The following is a 22,638-nucleotide window of genomic DNA, read 5'->3' as shown; positions in this document are numbered from 1 at the left end:
ATTGCACATAGGGTAGAAATGAAAAATAAAATTTTCAGCTTCATTATTTTATTTCAGCAGCATTGATGAACTATGATTTTAGGAATCTTAGCTCTCTTCAGTGTTTGGAAAGGTAGTGGCTCATATTATTCCTGATTTTAGAAATTATAGGAAGGATTTTTACTTTTGTCTGTTTAGCTAAGTGGCACAAGTTTCCATGATGCTCAAGGTAAGAACAGCTCTGCAGTCCTTCCATTATTTTGAACACATTAAGAACCACATAAATTACTGATGTAGCTGGGGTAAAAAACCAGTTAATGTCTAAGCAGCACAGATCCTGTCACCTACAGTGGTTTTGGTTTTTTAAAGGTATCTCATAGCAAACTAATGTACAACTTCATTTTCTCTTGTCCTGGATGGAATATATAAAGAAAAACTTTTTTTTTTTTTTAAAGTATCTTGACATAAATACTTTAGATTGTTTTTCCAGGATTGTTTCCTGTACTTCAAGTGCTTGCTTGCTGGGTAAAAAATGTCAAGGTAGAGTCACAGATGCTACAGAATATTTTAAAAATTTGGACTTTTTTCTTTTGTTCACCATGATTAGAAGGGAGAAGTTTTATGGGGTTTGGGAAATTATTTCTGGGGAGCTGGGAGGAATGTTTTGAATGGATCTGTACAAACCTGTGTGTGCTGCTGGTTCCTCAATGCAAACCTGAATTTTGGACTGGAGCAGATGCAGAAGTAACTGTTTACTCACATGGCCAAGGCACTCAGCCTTATCTTAAACACATGTCTGTTTCTAGAAATGATGAAAAATAACAAAACCCTTACAAGTAAACTACTTTTCAGGGCATCTGTGGATCCTGCATTACTCAGTAGCTATTGACACCACACATTTAAAGGTTCAATACACTGCTGTTTTCTCTGCTTACCCTGAAACGTCTTCAAAAAAGGACAAAAATAGCTTGTGGTTCTAGTAGAGGCAGGAAGAATTTAATTTTACCTGTTCACACAAATACTCAACTATTTCTCATCCAGCATAGTATAAATATATCCCAAGCTTAAAGACAAGGTCAGATTGCTAAACGTTTGCTATTACAGTACAAGAATGTTTTATTTTCATGTACATTCCAGAATATATAGAGTATAGAAAATGGTATATTTTAAAGGCATATCAGGTAGAAAGAATATCCTAAAATATGTTTGTCCTGCTAAAAATTCTAGTTCACTGGTTTGCTACTTGTGAGTTTGCTGTGCAGAACATTCCTGAATGTCTGTTCTATGTGGCATCTTGTGTATGCTGCTGTTTGTACTCAAGTATTGGTGCTGTGCATCAAGTGTTTGTTGTGTGTGTGCTTTTTACTTTTAATTAAAGGGACAGAGCTTTAATCTGGAATTAATCTGTGTGTTCATGTATATCTACATCTGTATTTTAAATACTTGCTCTGTAAATGACCTGAGCATGATCAAGGCAAGAAATTGAAACATCTCTGCAAGTCAGTGTTATAACAGCTAACTTAGAATTTTACAGGACTGTCCTCTAGGTACAAGTCAGTTGTAATCCATATTTGCTTAAGAATTTCCCTTTTTCATGTTTTAATAAATCTAGCAAAATGCCTAGCTAATGAGTCTATCTTCTTTCATCCTTAAACCTGCATCTATTTAGTGAAGACAAATTCTGCTTGCAAGCAAAAAATTCAGGTTTTGAACTTGAAATGTATTCAGCAAACTGTAAAAACACTTTTTTAAAAAGTAGGGTAATAATTCTGGAAATTCAGAGCACTCCCACTAAGAGGAAAAAACATGACATAATACTGTAGCATTATGATAGACTGGGAAGAATGCATTTTCTTCAAACTGATTTGGGTTTTTTATTATTATTTTAGTGTGTTGTCCTTGCTCATCCTAAATTTTTAACAGTCTTGCTGGAATTTCTTTGTTCCCAAAAAAGACAAGTAGCACATGCCAAATCATGTTGAGGTGTTGAAGGAATGAAGATGGAACTATATGACCTATTACTCATGTTGGAGACCATTCCTATACAGTTATGCACCTGAGCTTTTTACTCTGGGATAAACCAAGGATAAATCTGAAGGAATCAGGTCAATAACTAGCTTACTACATCATAATAATTATCCATTAACTGAGGTATAATGTAGTCAGCATTAACTCCAGTAGAGCTGCACTACTTTGTGAGACTGAATTTCTTCTAAATACCTGATTCAAAACCTATTCTACTATTTTATTGCCTGGGTATTGAGCCAGCTGTAGTGAATACACTGAAATAAATAAATGGTTAGAGCTTTTAAAAAGTCAAATCTCTACTTAAGCATCAAAGCTGTGACTAACCAGAAAAGGCCACTTCATTCTCCACACTGATCTCCCAACTCCAAAATCACCATCACCCAAAGTCAGTATTACACTGCTGAGCAGCTAAGCCTGGTATTACAGCACAGATTTAGCTCACAAAATTACTGAAAAATAAAAACCACCAAGTCATTTTATCTTGAAAACCTAGTCTGGAATTCATAAGCATAGTAATTGCAGTCTGATTTGTTTAGTAGTAGTGTTTAGTTCCAGTAAAATCCACAAAAGAATTTAAAATGAATTTTTTAAAGGCCAATTTCCTAATGGGCAGACTCAGGGAATGCTTTTGTAAAGGCCATATAAACCATGAAATCACTACATGATAAGAGCCCAGTGTAATAACCATGCTGAGTTTGGCTGTAAAAACCTAAATCTGGCATTGCTTGATCACTAATTTGCTTGGAAAGCTGCAGATGAAGGCACTGTGATGCATGTTTTCCTGTTCTACCCTGCAGAAAGGCTACACACAAGGCAAAAATAAAGGGATTTAGGACTGGAGTAGGGTATTCCTTAACTGCTCAGACTGTGCTGGTCCCAGCTGAACAGTGAATTTGCCAGTGAGTTCTCCCGCCAAAGGGTCTGGGCTTAAATTAAATGTGAAAGAGAAGAAGAGAAACATTTGCTGGAGTACAAAAAGGAGTTGTTTACTTTTGCAAAGCAAGTGGTTTTAATAAAAACTTGATGACACTTACTGCACATTACAAAGAGCAGAACACTGGTCCAGTGCCAGGACAGACACTCTCAGTGCAGCTTTGGGCTTTATAATTCTTTCCTTTTTCATTGTGATCTGGGCCTCATTTTTTACACCCCCTTATATTTAACACATTCCAAAGGGATACATCTGGTCCAGGAATACAGTTAGCATATTGCTTATAAACTAATTTGCACGGGCTTTATTTGTAATCTTCGAGAGGCCAGGAAGAAACTGTTAATGTCTGGTAAAGGGAAAACCATTTATATGATGATGAAATATGTAAAAGGAACAACTTGGCTCTGTCCTGCTCCGACCCCTGACCTGTAGGTGCCCAGCATCCCATTTCACCTGCCTTCTTTTTTTTTTGTGATTTGTTTCATATCAAGAACACAGTACATTTTTAGAGAAACAATACCTTTACTACAAAACCATGTAAAGGATTATATACAAAATGGTTACTGGAATTTGGTCTTGTACTGCAGTGACAGAAATAACTAGCTGCTGACATTTATTTACGCTTCCTTAATACTAAGTACATCACACCACTGATCAGGGTAAAGGCAAATGCAATCCAGGCTAAGACAAATGAATAGCCATATTGGCCTTTAGAAACTTCCATCCTATATTCATAGCTCTGGTGCAGTTCTTCATGCCTGTCTGTGTAAATGGAAGCTGCAATCATAACACACAGACCTGGAGGAGGAAGAAAATAATAAAGTTTAGCATCTTGAAATATTATCAATATATATATAACTATTCACTGTCTCTCTTCTGTCAGCTGCTTCCACCAATGTCCTTTCTTTGCAGACACTTGTTTTCCATCCTCAGACTAAGCTGGAAGCATTTCAGGTCATATTCTCAGTTTCTTTGGCATGGATTAAATTTGAAGTGCTGTTGTGTATCTGTGTTATTTGCAGTGAACAGAAAACAATTCTGAACATCTGGATAGTTCTAAAGACTGACAAAAAACAGAGTACCTGCCTGTAACAATTACGGAGTTATTTAACTTGTTCAAGAAGTTCAGAATCTCAAATTCTTTCCCTTCCAAGTTTAAATTACTTTATTCTGAGCAGTGATGACATCCATGTTTTAACTCCCTCAATATTAAAGAATGGAGCAGTTCACTGTTTAAACAAATATGAAGGATAAGCTGTGGCCTCAAGAGCCCTACAAATTCCTCATGCAGCTCATTCTTTTTGAAACCTTTTTCCCCTTCCCTTTCCTTACTTTCACAAAAACACCATTAAAGTTACAAGTGTTGAAAAATCACTCACATGACAGGAGCTGGATGATTGAGGTTAACACAAATCTTTCTCCTTGCTTGAGACGGAAGAGCTGAAGAATGAAAACCAGAAATGCCACACAACAGAAGATAGTAGATAGGATCATGGCAGCCTGAACGGCCTGAATCGATTGATACTCTGCAGAAACAAAAGTAGCCTTGATTAAAAATAGTTTCTCTCTTTGGCTCCTCCTGCAATGAGGGGCAGAGCTATGTCCTGGAAGCAGGAGTCCAGCAGACACAGCAAACCCGCTGTGCATTGCCTTAGAGTGGTTCTTCCCTGCTTCCTTGGTATTGATGCAGTCAGTGGTTTGAGGATTCTTAAAAGCTTCTCATAAAACTGAATAAAAATACTGAAGAGGCTGTTCCTCCCACACCACATCCTTTGCTACCATCAGTGTACTAAAAGCACAGTGCAACTGCCAGCTGTCCCAAATGGCTCACAGAGGCAGACCCCAGCCTCCAACCAGACCTGGAGACAGCCCTATCCAAGGAGATGTAACCAGACAGGATATCCACACTCGGCACAAAAGATTCCTCCGATCTGGATTTTTATCCCGTCAATGACTTCCCTGTAACCAGGAGCTGCAGTGACCAATAAATTTTTAACTACGTGTAGCTACTTTGTGTAACTTTGCAGCCACGCTCCAGCCAGGCTGAGCTCCTGCAACCCCTCTCCTCCAGCACAGCCACTGCAGTCAGAGCTCTGGGAGCAGCAAACATCATCCACCAGCCTGAGGACCTGCCTGCAGTGGATGCACAGCAATACATCAGCTGCAAACCCTTAAATCTGTGTGTGATGGATAATCTCACTGCAGGTTAGAGGCCCTGAACCAACCTGATGCCTCGAAAGCAAAATTATTTCATGGCTACACAGCTCTTCAAATTATCTACCTGTTCAATATGCACCCAAGTTGAAGGTGCAGAAATAAAGCAAATGTAACATTTGAGAACACATTTATTTTTTGTAAAGCAGGATATTATGCTGGGTTGTATATTAAGGCCTCCTTGTTAAAACTCCAGCTTGTGTTCTGTCTGCCACTTTTCCCCCCATTCTTGTGCACAGCCAGTATTTTTAAGTTCTTCTTTGCAAGTTCAATTCTGAGGCAAATTCTATCAGATTCAGATGACTTTACTGTTTTTACCTGATCTAATTTTTTAACAACTCTTTAGCACTTCTTGTTAGTTGTTTGTGTTTACTCTCTTGCACTGAGGTTTTAAGTGCCTGCGACAGTTCTGCTTTCCTCTCACAGAAATTGCTGGAACAGCTGCTTTTCCAAAATCAAAAACAACTATTAAACTTTTTGGAAGACCTGTGCAGTTAGGGCATGCAGATTTTTGAACAATTACATTATGGCCCCTGCAGATTTCATAGCAATTTCAGCAGACCTGCTAAAGGAACAGAGACATAGGCACGGAGAGACACTCACCTCTGAACTGATCAGTAATAGCCAGACAGGTGCTAGTATTCGTGGTACACATTCTCCAGACATCTGTAGAAAAGTTATCTCCTACCCACCAGGCCTGCAAAGTAAAAGTAAAGAGCTCTTACAGAGAAAAAATTCAAAAAATCCCACAGAACTCCTTAGTCATCCATCAACTGTACAACAGCTGGAATGATTTTCTGTTCATTTTTGATACTTAATCACTCAAACTAAATTTGAGATTTAACGGCCTTTTGGAATAAGGGGTATATCATCCTCATGTCCTTCTCACTTTAGACCTCTGTAAGGTAGGAGAGGGAATCTTAAACATCCCAAAGCACAAGGGATTTCCACTGTTTGGGCAGAAATTTCGGGTAGTCAGTGACTGCTCTCTCCATAAGACACCTAGGCAAGATCTGCTTTGTACATCCAGACCCTGTTTAGGATGCACACCTAAGGCACAGCATTTGCTAATTTGCAGGAAACAGCAGGGTATACATCTATGAAACAGAATCCTTTATAAATGTTCTGGTTCCTGCCACTGAATTGATAAATCTCAATGTAATGCAGCTGTGCTGTCAATGGACAAACGCAGTATGAACACTTTGGCATCTGACAAATTAAGATCCTCCTGTGGTATTTCTGTTTTGAGGTTTTAACATTCCAGGCAAAATGGCACTGCAGTGTCTGAACAGATTTTTATGGTAGCCTGCAAAACGACAAGCACTCCACACAAGTGGCATTTCCTCAGGAAACCCATTCCCATTCCAATAGCTACCCAGGCCTTTGTTTTGACTAGAGTTGTACAAAATATGACTTTTAAATATGACTCCTGGTAGGATCTGCTGCTGAAAGAGACATTCCAGAAACCTCACAGCTTACTGTGCAGCTTTGCAAACAATACTGCAGTTAAAACTATAATATATTATGGTAGCAGGAATATGTGTAATAACAATGCTGTGTTTTAAGAAAAAGCATTACTTTCTCAGGATGCCATTCATTTGGATTTTGCAGTCCAAGTTCAATATATTATTTTTCAGCTCTGAGCACTATATAATCCTTTCAGAGTTATTTTCATGACTATAAAAAGCCTCTTAAGATCATTAAATCCAGCAGAAGGTGGTTCCACAGTTTAAGTTTGCAATTGTTAAAAAGTACCTAATGAAAAAGCAGGGGTTTATTTCTGTAATAATTTGGTTTGTATGTAGCAGACTTGAACTAAGAATAAGTTGCTTTGCTCACTGTCCTTGCTTTCTAAATATTCAAAGGAACAGGGTAAGACAACCTGCTCTAGTGCTCAATTAATGACCTACCTCCATGGAACAAATCAACCAGCTGACTGAAAGATAACATCTGAGTTTGTACAACTTTGCAAGAAATAGTTGTGGGTAACACATCATTTCATTTGGAGCATAGTCTTGGAAAAGACCATGGGATTCAAACCAGCTTCACTCAACAGTGAAGTATTTTCAGCAGCAAATTTTTTAATCTCAAAATCCTGTACACACCAGACCTCTTGGAGAAAGAAAGAGCACAGACTACTGATCAGGACAGTGGGCTGTTTTGGAAAGAGGAAAATTCAATTAAAAGCTAGATGTAAATATTGGAAGGGAAATTCTTTCTGGTCGCAAAAATAAAATGGAAATTTGAAAAGAATACAATAGAAATTATTCTAAAACTTTGTGCTGAAACTGCTTCAACTGTATAGACACAGATACATTCGTGGGGTCTCTCATGATTTAACTGGGTATCTTGGACAACCATTTCTGAGGCAAAGCACACCTTGACTGAAATTATCCCCACACATTAATCATGAGCTGTTTGACTTCATATACTTGACATAAAAGGACAGTAGATTTCCCCCCATTTTCCTCATATCCAGCTGAACCAAGTCCCATAGCTCCACCTTACGTGCTTTCAATAAGCAAGTTGAAGACAACTAGAGAAGAAAAACTCCATTTTTATGAAGCAAAGAAATGCCTGCATGTTTGAGAGAAAAAGGGAAGAAATGGCACTTACATTGTCAATAGTTGAGATGAACAGCAGTGCTGCTGAGGTTATGTGAAACACAATAATGAAAGCCAGGAGAATCAACATCCTTGCTCTGGGGAGGCTTTAGTCTGAGATCAATCTGTCAAACAGAAGGGCAAATAGGAACAATCTTTAAAAGCTGTCAGTGAATCAACCTGCAGTTACACTGCTTTGCTGTGGCTCTGAGCAGTCCGGGTCAGCATCAGTGGATCTCACAGTGAGGTGCTGTTAAAGAGTCAGGAACATCGGATGCAGTTTGAGTTCCACAGCACAAGTTCTACCTCCAGAGATACTTAACTGGCATCACAGGTGTTAAATGAATCACAACTTGAAATGAAGCCAAGAGGTGCATTTTGCAACCTTCCAGCGAAATGGCTGCAGTGAATAAACACACAGAGAAGTTTCTTTCTGTGTGCTTCTCCAGCAAGGATGGAAAAGTCCTTCATGTTAGCTTTTAGAGCAGTGCTTTTCAAATTACAGCCTCACATGTCTAACCCCCTTTCTTCTGCTATTTACTAGAATCATGAACCACATGGATAATTTAACCAAATAAAAGGACTATTTTGACAGCATCTTTAAAGCAGATCCCCTGCAATTCCCACTGGGTCAAAATATAACTACTCTGCAAAACTTCAACAAGAACATAATCAACAGTGTAAGAACACATTGAAGTGAGACAAAAATTCCAGATTAATCCTTTACATCTCCACTGCAGTACAGTGTTAGAAGATCAAAGGCAAACAGTATGAAAGTGTTTCTGAGAAAAATGATGGGATAACCTTATACCCATATCTAATTGCAATGACTGAATGGCAGAGCCAAGTCAAATCCTAAAATAGGAAAAGCAGCTACTCAAGTTTGTATTCCTTCCCATTTCCTCTCTGTTAAACTTTGCCTTCTCGGCCACAACAAAGAACAGAAAGTGACAATTTCCTCCAACAAGCCCATTCTGCTGCATGACTCAAGGTCCTCTGAACCCAGTTCTGCTTCTAGAAATGTCATTCATGGCTCTCCATCGAGCCTTGCTTGAATGAAGGGAAGGAAGAAGGAAAAGAAGATATTTTGTGGGTTTGTATAATGCCACACCAAAATATTTTCATTGTGAAATGTACCAGTGTTTGCACAGCACCCCTCTTGTCTTGTGGCTGGTTTTTTTCTCAGTTTCATTTCTTGCACTGATGGTATCTAAGCAGACAATAATGCAACAGTCATTTGCCATATAAGGAGAGAGAATCAAATTATATTCAGTATTATTTTAAGAATAACAATACAATTTCATCTTATTACATGAAGTATCACAAAGTAAGAGAGACCGAAAAAACGTAACCTAATTAAAACCCATCTTGCAAAATCAAGACTTGTCGGCACAGAAAAATCCACTTAATCTTCAGTCAAGTCAATGTTTTTGCTTTACTGTTTTCAGCCATAAACAGAAGTGTTTCAAACAGGATGGATAAACATGTATGGCTGATGAGGAGAAGAAAACATTTTATGTTTTACCCAAATAAAGCCAAGATTGAATGAAACAGATTTTTGTTTTGTGTGCACACAGATACATGGATACAGGGATTAAGTACACTGGGGGAAAGGAAGGAAAGGCCATTTCCAAGTAATTAATACCAGGAAAAGACAGCAAGAACCAGTTATCCAGGAGAGATCCAGAGAAACTGTGATCTGTGGGCAGGAAGCAAAGAGCAGCTGTCCTCTCCTACGATGCAGCCAAGCAATGACACAAGAAGCTACTGCAGTATCTGCATCCCCCTCAAGGCAGAAATTCTGGATTTGATCTCTCAGAAGGAACTATTAGTCCTCCTTCACTCCAGACAATGCTGAAATTTAAAAGCTCACTTTGGAGACTCAAGATCCTTCCACTCCCTCAGCAAGAACCTCTTCCTCCTCCAAGGACAAAGCCTGGTACCTCTCCCAGCAGCAGGCAGCTCCTTTCCTCTTCCTATGAGCAAGGGAGGGGAACAGTTATGTCTTGACATGGAGAATTTCTGAGAACACCCTTTGTATTAAGATTCAGAATTCTAATAATGTATTACTAACCAAACACCTTGGTTACATCCTATTCTGCAGACTAGCTGGACTCCTCTTTGTTTCTTATTCACTATTAACTGTTTCTCAAGGGCTTTCTTCAGGTTCACAATTGTTCCCAGTTCTCTTCTCAGCAGCTGAAGCCCCTTTGGAAGCTGCCACGTGCCAGAGGCTTTTGCCTCACTCTTTTGAAATGGAGGGTACCAGCAAGAGCAAACTGCTGTTTAACCTGCCTGAACCAATTCTGCTCAACAGAACCACCAGCAATTTGAGCTAGATCAAAACCCTATCTTCTCTTACACTTTATTTAATTTAATTAATTTATGCAAAATATTGCTTAAAAGGGGTTGTCTATAAGAAGAGCAAATACATTTTTAAATCACCTAAATTTGGGAATCTTGTACTTTGCACTATTAAGTGAATGGGAATCTGGAATCAGCTGTATTAAGGAGATGCATAGAAATGATCAGACTCTTTCAAGTAAAACTTTGGTATCTGTGTGATGTAATGTGATAGGGGGGTTTGTAGTAATTTTTTCCATTGCTATTTAGCAGCTTTGGAAGCACTGCCCTATTATCAGTGCCAATACACACTGCTTTAAAGGCTTCTTGCTCTTGCAGGAGCCTTCTCTTAAATGAATCAATGCTCAACTCCTCTGTTTTAGTCTCCAGATTACAGATAAAATGAAGAAAAGCTCCCTGGGCAGAGTGATTTTTCACTTTCTCTCATTTGCAGTGGTACACACTATGCTCTCAAGTCAAGGAGTTCATGATTTTAAGTACACTGCCTTTAGGCACAGATATTGTTCATCATTTCCCAAAGTGGTTTGAATTCTTTTAATAGTTTTCACACACACACACACATAAGAGAAAGGCTTTTTGGACACACTGAACTATCTTTTAACAGAGATGCTGGAGCCATTCTTCCCAGAAGTACATGATGAAAAGACTAGAGGCAACAGCCACAAGTTGCAACAAGGAATACTCCAATTGAAAAAAAAAAAAGTATTAATTATATTCAATGAGCATGATTAAGTACTGGAACAGAGCCCAAGAGGCTGTGGGATCTCCATTCTTGGACATTTTCCTAACTTGACTGAAGCAAGGCCCAGAATGTCCTGAACTAACCCCCTGCTTGGAGTTGGAGTCTGCACCAGAGACCTTCAGAGGCCCCTTCCAGCTCTGCTCCCCTGTCAAGCTGCAGCTCTTTCAGCAACCTCCCTCTACGAACCTCCAGCAAAGCTCTGACAAAAGAGAACATTACATTTGACTTAGCTCATCACCTGTGACATTAAAAACAGATTTGGGTGCCACAGTAAGAATGACATTGGATGTCAACCCGAATTCTTTCAATTGCAAGGCTCAGCACTTAATACCACTTCACAAAGGATGGGGTAAGGCAGAAATGCACAGGTACTGCTGAGCAGCAAGTGCAGACTGCCACTGAATCCAGAGAGAGTGAGTTATGAGAATCCCACTGAACAATCCAGATTTGCTGTGGTAATAAACTTTCCCACAAATGCTGTTAAGTTGCAGGATACTTACACAAAACACATTGAAAACAGAAGGCCAGTTGTATTAACAGCAGAGTTTTTTTTCAATGGGTGCAGAAGAACTGTTTCTGGGTAATACTCCAATGCTACCTTGTTTTGCACAGGGAGGATAAACACAGCAGTCACACAGACTGTTAGAAGCAGTAGTTTGGCACCTTCCATGTGAGAGCCTGATGAGCTTTACAAGAAGTGGCTAAGAAGGGCCTCTGCTCAAATCTTCTGGACAGGCAGAGACAAGTACCTCCATACGAGATAGAACAGTACAACAATCACAGAAAGTGCACAGTAAAATAAGGTATCCAGGCCAGGGTTTCCAACATTTCTGTACTGCACTAGGCAAACATGTTACAAAACTGGATTGCCTCCCTATGTCAAATTACACACGCACACACACCCCTGCAAAAAAAGCCTCAGTTTATCTTTAAGATAAAGTTTATCTTTAATGTCCATCAGTACAAAGAAACATGACTATTTGATTTTTTTCTGCTGTTTAGTACAGCAAACAAGCAAAAATGAAAACTGTCTTTGACAGTTCTTAGCAGAAGTTCTATCGCTACTTTCCAGCCCAGATGTCATCTCCACAACACATGCTTTTGTTCCTTCCCATGCAGTTCAACTCTGCTGCCAGGCTGTTTCTTATGTTTGTGCATACTTGATTTTTGCAACCAGAGAAACACGTCCATAGTACAGTATGTTTATCCTGTGCTCATTTGCATTGGAAAGGCTAAAGCTTACCCTCTAACACTGGCTGCTGCCCTCACTTCCTCAGATCAAGTCAGGCTTCTCTACCATCTTCATCTGAGTCCACGTATGAGAAAATCTCAGCACAGACAATCCTGGTTTATGCTCAGAAACACCCAAATCACTGCAGAACAGCTCCTGCTCTGTGCAGACCCAGGCTGGGGGTGTGCAGACTGCTCCTCACCCACGTTCAGTGTGCTGGAAAGACACACCCAAGAGAAGGGGCAGACGATCCTGCTAAACAAGTTACCAGACCTGCAGCTCTCTGTGCTGAGATGTTTCATTGCAACTCGAACAGCAGGTCTTTGGGCCATCAACAAGCACCCGGCTCAGCTGAACTTTCTTGAGGTCACTGGTGTAACACTGAATCAAAGCAGACCTTCTTCATAATCAATTCTTCTGCCCCTCAGTGCTATAATTAAGACTGAATATGTGAATTTAGAAGAAAAAGTTGGTATACTTGTAGCATGAGAAGTCTGTCATCTTGTGATGCATCACAAGATGTTTGGATTTACATGATGATCATTTTGTTTTGCCCTGAGTTCTTGTGCCACATCTCCTGGTGTCTCATGACAGAAAACTCAGAAGTTGGCTCACATTTTGCCTGTACCATTATCTCTAAACTTGCATAAAACTCCCTGGTTTATAAGGAACAGAGTGATACTGTTAACTTTCTTCTTTTTTTTTTCTTTTACCAACTATGAAGCGTTCTGTTTTTCTTATGTGATTCTCAGAACTGGAACCAAAAGTGAAATAAGTTCAGAAGGCAGAATTTCTCCCAAACCAGCAAAAGCTTTGAGGATTTCAACAATCCTCTAACCTCTAAATACAAAACAACATAAAGGACAAGAAAATCAGGAAATGTAACACCAAGGGAATAATTACACCAGTTGAAACAACTTACTCAAGTTTCTTTATTCTTTTTGCCTGTGTTAATTTAACAGTTGGGAGCACCAGCATCACAAGATATAATTTGGAGTATATTCCTTAAAACAAGGCAGGTAATACCCAAACTCATGTTTTCTTTCTACATGTTCTCCAAGCTGACTATTGCTCTCACCCTACTCACAGTCTGTGGTATCTGTACATTCATCCATTTCCATTGGATCACCTGCCTGGCATTTTCTGTTGCTGTAGAGTTAACCTGTCCATGTGCCCGAGCTGCAAGGCTGCCCTGGCACAGGTGCCCAGCACAGCTGCCCATCCTCCCTGCCCTCACCCCCCCAGGGGTTGCTGGGCTCTTGCCCTGCTGCCACACATCTGGATCCTGTCCATGGCAGCTACAGAAGAACCCTTCAATCATGCAAGAAATCTGGAAAGGATAAGCACATCTTGTACTTTTCTGTCTCTTTTATTGTATCATCAATGCATATTGGAAAACACAGCTAAAACAATCTAGTTTTATTTTACATGATGACTTTGGAGCCTTACTTTAGAGAACCAGCCTTTAAACATTTCATAGGACAGAAGTGCTAATCTTAAAGCTAACACTGCAGGTAGGTTTATAAACAGCATGCAAAGGCTTTGCTGCCAAGAATCCCTGGAAAATATATTATTAGTTCCCTGGTGCATGAAGTGAGCTGCTACTATTAGAGCTCACAGGTGCACAAACTACATAGAAAATGAGGTTTTGCTTTTATTAAAGTCTTATTTATAAATGTAACTCAGTAATTAACAAAATAGGTCTACCAACAGATGTGGAAGTCTCTGTATTTGTGCTCACATATTCTGTGTTCAGGGAACTGAACAGATTGTAGAACTGGACCCTCTCCAACCTATTCTTCATGTTCAAGTGTACATTCAAATCCTGACCTGTTTTCCTGCTCAGGGGTTACACAGCTAACAGTCAGTACAGAAACAGCACGTCCTCCTTCAACCAGTGATCTCCTTGGCCAGCCAGGACACCTCCAAGAGGTGCTGGTGGGCTCTGACTAGACCTCTCCAACACTGAATAGAGACCCAGGAGGGAAGTGCAAAGGAAGAGTGACACTCTGTGCAGCAGATGGGCTCCCACCCAATTTCCTCCTGGTATGAAGCCAAGCATTGCTCTTCATGAAATAAAATTTCACCCCCCTACTTGATGCTGGACTTGGAATCAAGAAGGGTAAGTGTCCTGTCAGCCCCTAGATGGCACAGACACCATCAGCTCTTTTTGTTTATGATCAATCACTTCATTGAGAATGCATTCAAGCCCACAGCTCTTTGTACTACCTGTTTTATGTGGAAGGAAGAGAGCTTGTCACTTCCAGCTGCTTTTCAAAGTCCTTCCTCACAAAGCAAGGAAATCAGAAGGAAATGAATCAATGTTCCCTGCACTCAATCACAGTAAGGTAAAAAAAAGGAAATCAATACAGCAAAACTTAACCCACACCACTTTCTAGAGCTCTATTTGAATTACAACATTTATGTTTTTTTTAACTTCATGGCAGAAAATGAAAGTAGAGTCATCCTGCCAGATCTGGATTTGTTGGTGCCCTTGTAGTAGACTGTGTTAAGACCCAGCAACCTCCACCACAATTACAGTCAATTTGTTGTATTTTGATAGTGAAATACAGGGGCTTGGAGACAAACTGGCAAGACATGATACGACCTAGTTTTTATCCATCTTCTTTCAGAAAATCTTACCTTGCAACCAAAGCCCTGAGGTCTGCTTTGTGTGTGCACCACAACTAATATAAATGTGCACCTAGAGCTTAGTCAAACCCTTTTTTATTACAGCAGTTGGATGTCTGTCCATCCTCCTGGTACTGGTGGGACTCCATGTGCAATAGCAAACTTACAGTGAACAAGCTCTTGTTCTTGGTCTACCTCTCACCCAAGTGTGAGGGGATGCTGAAACACCCATCCAGCTCTTTCTGAATTGCCTTCATAAACACTAAATCTAGGCTCCTCCTCAGAAATCCTACCTAGTTACCAAAAGGGAAACAGATGGTGCTTACAGTCAGGTCTGGCAGACCTTCCCTGGACCTCCTCCCTTCTCACCCCATTCTCCTCATTAGATCTGTGCTGTCAAGACAGAACTCCAAAGTCTGGGAAATTATAACCCTGCTGTTCCATACATTTCCAAAAAACCCAACAAACAAACTGCAGCAAAAATGCAAAGTGCTAGCTTTGAGCACAGAGACCCAAAGAAGCTGACGTTTCTAATTTCTCAGGAATGCCTTTAATAAAGTTTTGACCCAGGGATGCCAGCATTGCTGCCACTTCTGGAACTCTGTCAGTCGTTTATTTGCAAACAAGTCTGGACTGGGTTTAGACTTGCCCTACCACTCCTTGCACTCTGGCCCTGCTTTGTGCACTGCAGAGGAAAATCACTCTGCCATGAAGCCTTTGTGGGCAGACTGAGCAGAAGAAAACCAGCAGGACCTCTGGGAAAACAGGAACACAATGCCCTGTTGGGGGGTGGGGAAGTGTCACTTACAGGGAAAATGTGCCTTTTGACGTCTCACCTGAAAGTCCCAAAAAAAATAAAAAATAGCCTGAAGCTTAAAAAATTCAAGATACATGTCTTCAAACACTCCATCAAAACCTGGAAGAGAAATGGAACAGCCAGTATATGCTGAGAAGACAATTTAGCAGGTACAGGAGTCAGTTGCCTACACTGGCAGACCCTTGACTACAGGTGTAGTTGAGTTATAGTCTTTAAGCCTTCATCTTTTCAAAGCTGCTCTTTAGAGGGTTATGTGTGTTCAGCAGAAAGACAGTGTTTTTCCTCCTCTAGCAGCACAAACCAGCATCTTCCTCAAAAGTAAATCTTCCATGTATTATTCTTTTTCTCTAAAGCACTTTTTCTTGTAACTGTACTTTTATGCTAGATAATCTCAGATTTAAGCTGTTTTATGTCTACATCTAAATCCCAACACAACCCACAGTGGTGTAAGGCAGGCTGCCATATTACTAAATAACACCTGAAAGGGTTACAATTAATCTCTTAATTCCTATCATAATCATTCCCTGTGCTCTTCCACCTTCAGTTTATGCTGAGCATCACATGCCTTTGGGAAATGCTAACAAAAATGGTCTTTAATCAAAGATACCCCATGGATCAAGAGATCAGTTCTCAAAGGACACATATTGTTTAAGAAAACCCTGCAGTAATTTGAAAGAAGGAACTGCTTTTGTACTGCAGTTTCTGGTTTCTTACAAAACATAAATGTATTCTCTGAGCTTTCACAAAGGCAGCTGCAAAACATGTTACAAAATGTTTGTAACTTGAAGCATGTATGGGTAGAGCTTAACTGTATTCTCAGAAAATGAAGAAAAGCACACATTATTTCAGGTGTTCAATGCATCCCCTCTGTTCAGCCAGTTTGCTTGTTGGGCACCAGATACCACTTCAGTATAAACAAAGTTGTGGTATACATTAAAACCTTCTTAACAATCAAACTGGTCTAAAAGTACTAAAAGCTTGTTTTCCTAAGCTTAAGAAGGCAAGAACTTCTCGTTCTGACTTGTTCATTTTCAAAGATGAAGACAGACTGGGGATATACTTGTTTGCAGGTCAAGGCAAACACATAGAAGGAAAAAGAACTGTTTAATTTACAGATGAAAATAAATGGCTATAAATCAGGTGTGAGCATATTTAGGATGTAAATTATAACTCTTAGAGCTATCACATTCTGGAACAACCTTTCAATCACCACAGCATAGGAAAAAGAGACCAGCCTCCACAAAAAAAGGATTTATGTGATCTGGTATTGCAGACGTGGTGTCCTGAGAGGACCCTCCAGTTCTGCACTCCTGTGAAGCCCATCCCAACAGTTTCTCTGAGGTCTCTCTCTGTTTTCAACAGGCTTTTGCATGATACCCATGCCCTTGGCACTCTGCTGAATTCTCTCCTCTCCTGCAAAGCCTTGAGGCACTGCTGAGAGCAGTGCTGCCTGCTGGGCAGTGCAGTAACACGGGGTGATCATGACAACACACAGTCGGCATTAAGGGAGGATTCATTTCTCAGGTGGGTGGCAAAGCTTCAAAGAGACAGCGAGGCCTGTCCCCCTTGTCTGAGGGTGACCTAAGGGCTACTGTTGCCTCCCAGCACTCAAGGGCAGTGGTCAGGAACCACAGAGCTCTTTGCAGCCTGCTGGCACAGCCCTGCCTCTGGCTCAGGGAATCAGCCCTTCCATGGAGCTGGACAAAGACCCGGGGCTGCACTGATAAGCTATTCGAGCTATGAGGAGCCTCCTGGGAACCTGCTTCTGAAGCAAATAGCTGAAGTGAGGTGTGGCCTGGCCTCACCCCTGCTCAATCACTGCGCGGCCACATTTCACTGTCGTGGTTGTCCCTGTTCAATACCTTGGCAGGGCAGGGAGTGACAGACCAAGAATAACACCAGACCTTCTACAGGTTGACAGATTAAATGTAAAAAAAGCACACCTGCAGCACTGACTACACATTAACACAGTTCTGAGAGCAAATCTCAGACCCTGGAGTCTACTCACTACAGACTGTTGCCTACCAGAGATTATTCCAGATACAACAGAACAACTTGAGTGATTTATGCTGTTCCACCTAATTAACCAACAAACAAAGGCAGAAAAGGTCTGTCTTTCCAGATTGAAAGCAATGCATTTAATTCTGCAGAAATGAAAGCTGATATTGTTTTAACTTTGGCAGATGCTCTGTGGAAATTGCTCGCAATTAAATGTGTTGCATTCGCTGTTGTAAAATTTTCAAACTGCTTGTTTTGATTTGGCTTTGACTAGCTCTGTATTGAGAAATTTTGGTTTTAGTTATTTCAGAGTTTACACATCATCTATCAAGAGTGTGAAAGTACATTTCTATTGATGGTACAACAGTTGGCTATAAAATAGAGCAAACTCTTCCACAACTACTACTATTTTGTTTCACAGCAACACTGTAGCATATGACTGAATACCCAGCCTAGCTCCAGAATGCCATTTTTACATTTTAATTTGCAATGGGCGCAATTAAAGTAAAACTTTAAGGTTCCTATGTGAACTTTACAAGTCCAGGTAGAAGGATTTCTAACCCTTGTTTGAGCACACTCGCTGCACAGTTCTACACTCCGGTGCTCTATGGGAACAGCCCAGTCCCCTCTGCCTGCCCCAGCTCAGCTCTGCTCTGCCCTGTGGATCCACCTTGGCCAGGCTTGGAGTGCCTGGGTCCCTGCAGAGCCACATTTCACACCAGTCACAGTGCCAGGTAAAGGCACATCAAGCCCTCTAGCACATGACAGATGAGCAGGCTCAGCCAGCTCCCCACAGCTCCACATCAGACTCTTCTCCCAGACTTTGGGTTGTTTCTGCATTTGAACTAAGCAGCTGGTGTGTTGTTTCTGTGGATTGAGCAGTGCCAGCCCTAGAGAGCAGGTGAGTCCACAGAGATCACCATCAGCACGTGCACCTCAGCAGAGACATCCAGAGACTTTGGAAGGCCACTTTCTGTATGGAAGAAGACCAGAATTTTGGTGTATTTCAGGACACGTAACACCTGCATCAAACACCTGAGGGACTGTTCATACTGCCCACCTTGGCTGTTTGAGGCCTGTGCAGTTCCAAACACAGCGTAGCATTTAAGAATCAGTGCAGTAAACCATAAATATATATCCTATAGCCATCTCTAAGGGGTATTTGAGTCAGGCCACTTTCTGCCCCACCTACAGACTCCTGTGAAGATCTCTTCACAGCCAGAGGGTTGTATTTTAAGGTCACACCCAAATTATGAGGCTTCACCTGGCATGCACATACCATCATTAAACCTGCCCATGAAACTTCATCGGCAAAATAAAAAGGCATAATTACATTTTCCCCATTCAGTGAAGAAATAATAATTCCTTTGATGGATGAATTCAGGACATCAGGCTTTCTCTTGAATCCCACCCAGCAAGATTTATTTTCTAAGAATTAAGATACTTATCTTCCTAATGAAGTCATGAGCATCACCTGACATTTTGATATATTTTACAATATTATCTTCTCTTTAAAATAGCAAAGCTTTCAACAAAAACAGCCAAGACTGAAACTCCACTGCAAAGATCACTGGTTTGCTTTGAGGATCCAAAAACTAAACAAACCTTAACAAACAGCTCCATGAATGGAATTCCTTAGTGTTGTGCTTATGTTTCCTCTGCATTCCCTCTGAGACCAATGTGATTTCAATAAAAGCTGTGCATTCCTTTCTACTTTCAAATTTGGCTGTGCTGAAGTATTGCATGGATTTTACATAAAATGTTTGCTTCACTTCAGAGCAAATCTCTTTCTTATTGGTTCCTGTGTATCACAGTGCCTCATTCTGCTGGGTCTTCTCCCAACAGGAACGTGGAGGAGGACCTGGAAAGTACATCTGCCAGCTAGTAATATAAAAGATCTTGTCCCCAGAGACCTATTTATCTCTTTAATTAAACACATTCTTGTACTGATTTATGTGGTGGTGTCATGTCTTAGATGATGCTCAAGACACAAATAGAACGTGAAGTGCCAGTGGAAAACCAAAATATACTCAAGCCACTGAGGTGAAAAGGAAGAGTCTCCTTGTGCTGTCATCCATCTAATTTTTAAATGGACAGGGAAACAGCATCATGAAAGGAGATAGAATACGACTAGTATACTTAGCAAAAGTGGAGGAAAGTCTTGCTTCTCTAAATATCCACATGAAATTAATGAGCACAACATTCTTCTTCCAATCACTGCAGGAATGTGAAACCCAAGATGGGAAACAACCTTGAGACAAACAAGACAACAAAATAAGAGAAAGACACAAGGCAACTGTGGAGCAAGAGATGCTATTAAAAGCAAGAGTGCATTAACTGAAAGTGGGTATAAGATGGAGAGCTTAATTTCTTCTAAGCATTGTTGGCCAGCAACAATAACTACAGCATCTAAGAACTGAGACAGAACCCTTGTCTAAGAGAACGATGTTGCAGCAGCCTTCAGTCTTGACCTGCTCAGTCTGTTGAACAACTTCCTTTATTAGCAATGTTTTAAATCTGTGTAAGCAAATAGAATTCTCTCTTTTTCCTCACTGGCAGATCCACAGCATAATCAACACTGTTTGTGTGCTTATGACAGAAGTCTTTCCAGACCACAAATAAAGAATACAACACCAGTAGTGTCTTGTCTACTGATTGTATGTTGTTTTTATTTTGAATTATATTAACAGACTATTTTCCTTCCCCAGTGAACATGCTAACAAGAAAGTGTTCACCTCCTAAGAGTTTTCATGGTATTGCTCCATTTCATCTCAGTTAATGTTGATGGCTATTGGCAGCGTAATTCCTGGATTCCTGGCTGGGTAGACAGCTGACCTGGTAACATCCATGTCAGCCACACAGCTGCCATGACACAATCTGTACACATCTTTATTCAGCATGGAGGATGAGTCTTCCCTCAGGTATCCCAACAGTATTTCCTAACTCAACTCTGCAAGCTCACAAAGGGATTCAGAGAACATCAAGAGTTCTTTCTTTCAATGTCTTTGAAGCAAAGGTCAAATCCTTACATCTTATGCTGAATAAACTCATATCAGCTTCTGGTGACCATGTTTTCCATATATCTTTGTTTTGACTCCCACTTTGATGCCACCAGCTGTGGTAAGTACCTGCACCCCAGCTGCATTCCCTACGATGGTATTTGTTGCACACTCACAAAAAAATAGCAGGACTCTCCAGCAAACTGCAATTCATGTTTCTTCCCTCAATGAAACTCATGCCCAACAGTCCCCTGCCATTTGTGTGGGTTCCTACCTGCCCACGTCTGCAGACATCTGGCATCTCAGCCCTGGCAGTCCAGCCACACAGCTCCTTCCTGAGCTACCTTACCCTGCCTGGACAGCAAAGCCTTCAAAATCAACATCCTAGAGCAAGTCTGAATGAAGGAGTCATTACAGACTACTTTTATTTGACAGAAAAAACATCTGCTCAGGCAGGCAAGAAGGCTTATTTTACACAGTTAACACACCAGCACTGTATGTACAGAGTCTGAAAGTAAGTGAAGAGAAAGTTCTACTTTTTCTCTTTCTGGTGGAGATTAGCCAACCATAGCTGTTTATTTTCAAAATTCCTAAAGAAAACTCCAGGAAAATCCAGTGTATATTTTAGAGCTACTCAGTGGGTCTCTTCACAGCCCTGTATCAAGTCAGAAGATACTTCTAAGATGTTCAACTACGGTAATTGCTTATCATTTACATACTATTCCCAGGTGCTGGGAAAAAAACGGATCTTCCTGCACCATGTGAACAAAGTACTTCTGCCAAGAAATTATCAGAGAGACTGAGCTGCAGGTTCCTTGGTGGCAGCATTCTGTGAGTAGGAGCAAGCCCTGTCTGCTAAGGAAGGGCCAGCAGTGCTCTATTCTTCCTAGAAATGTCCAAACAAGGAGCTGACCTCTCAAATTCAATACTCAATATTGCAGGCAACCCATGTCACCGAGAGCTGCCTGTCTGGTATTTGGCACACAACATCCCCGGTGTAAGTGGGACATTATATACAGACGGAAACCACCAGCGAGTGAAACTGCAGTTTGACTCAAGCGGAAAAACGTTTAACGCTGGCAAAAACTTCATAAAAATCTGCGCTGAATTACATCTAAGTGTATTTTCCTTCCACCGGGGGGAGAGGGGGGGCAGCTGCCAAGAGCAGCCAGACGTTCCTGCAGCACACGCGAACTCCGGCGAGAGTTCACTACAGAAGAGAACAGAAAGCAAAGCAACCATCCCGCAGAGAGCGCGAACTTTCCGCCGGCTTGGCCCGGCCCAGAGTGCCTGGCGAGGAGCCCCCCGGCCCGGCCCGGCCCGGCCCGGCCCGCTCCCCGACGGCCGCAGCGCCCGGGGCGAGGCAGCGGGGCCGGAGCTCCGCGACAGCGGGGCCGCTCTCCCCGCCCGGCCCAGCGACGGCGCGGCACCGAAATAAAATGCGTTTCGCAGTAAACAAACCCGCGATTTTTATTTTTTTTTTCCCCCCTTTTTCCGCGGTTTCTTCCTCCCCGCTCCCCCCGCACCCCCGCGGTACTCACGGGCGCGGGCCGGGGGCAGCTCTCCGCGGGCTGCGACCGTCTGGCGGCGGTGCCTCCGCCCGCCCTCCCTGCGGGAATGATGTCAGCGGCGGCTGGGTGTGGAACCAGAGCGGCTTTCAAAAGTGCCCCCCGGCCGCTGGCGGCGGGAGAAGGGGTGTGAGCTTTTCAGCGTGTGTGTGGCTGAGAGAGTGCGCGGGGACGGAGGCAGGGAGGGAGGGACGGAGCGCGCACGGCAGGATCTTTTCCCCGCCCGTTCCCACTCGGCGGCGGGCGGGCATCCAGGCGCGTCGCCGCCCGGCCCTCCCCGGGGCGCTCGGCCCGTCGTACCCCGCAGCCGGTCCCAGTCCTGGTCCCAGTCCCGGTCCCGGTCCCAGCAGCGCTGCCCCCGCCGTCCCCCGGGGCGCACGGGATGCCACCAGCCGGGCGCTTGTCCCTCTCCCCGGACCTCGGCTGCTCTGAGCCTCCCGCAGGAGTGACTCGGCACTCCCGAGCGCGGAGTGCGGCGGGGGCTCGTCCCGGGGGGAGCCGCGCACGGCGAGGGGCGGTGATGCCCCCCGGCA

The 22,638-nt window shown here is 42.0% G+C and overlaps 1 protein-coding gene across 1 annotated transcript; it reads right to left on the bottom strand.

The window, feature by feature from the left end:
- Positions 1-3,440: 3,440 nt before the first annotated feature.
- Positions 3,441-22,430, bottom strand: EMP2 (epithelial membrane protein 2). Its single transcript, XM_051778029.1, has 5 exons — positions 22,079-22,430; positions 7,769-7,880; positions 5,756-5,849; positions 4,318-4,464; positions 3,441-3,736 (listed from the first exon to the last, which is right to left on the bottom strand). Exons 2-5 carry the CDS (start codon positions 7,844-7,846, stop codon positions 3,552-3,554), a joined length of 504 nt encoding a protein of 167 aa, XP_051633989.1. The 5' UTR covers positions 7,847-7,880; positions 22,079-22,430; the 3' UTR covers positions 3,441-3,551.
- Between the last annotated feature and the right edge of the window lie 208 nt (positions 22,431-22,638).

Source organism: Manacus candei, unplaced genomic scaffold (genome assembly GCF_025592945.1).
Source record: "Manacus candei isolate 608988 ecotype Guabito, Panama unplaced genomic scaffold, ASM2559294v1 h1tg000002l, whole genome shotgun sequence".
Lineage (NCBI taxonomy): Eukaryota > Metazoa > Chordata > Aves > Passeriformes > Pipridae > Manacus > Manacus candei.
This window is presented reverse-complemented; position numbering and strand designations above follow the sequence as displayed.

What these genes read in the sequence shown, in the direction of transcription:
- EMP2 (XM_051778029.1), bottom strand. Translation starts at nt 7,846, where the DNA reads ATGTTGATTCTCCTGGCTTTCATTATTGTGTTTCACATAACCTCAGCA. An exon ending in TATTACTGATCAGTTCAGAG is followed by an intron (nt 4,465 to 5,755) that starts GTGAGTGTCTCT and finishes TTGTTTCTGCAG; the next exon opens with AGTATCAATCGATTCAGGCC. An exon ending in AATCATCCAGCTCCTGTCAT is followed by an intron (nt 3,737 to 4,317) that starts GTGAGTGATTTT and finishes TTCCTCCTCCAG; the next exon opens with GTCTGTGTGTTATGATTGCA.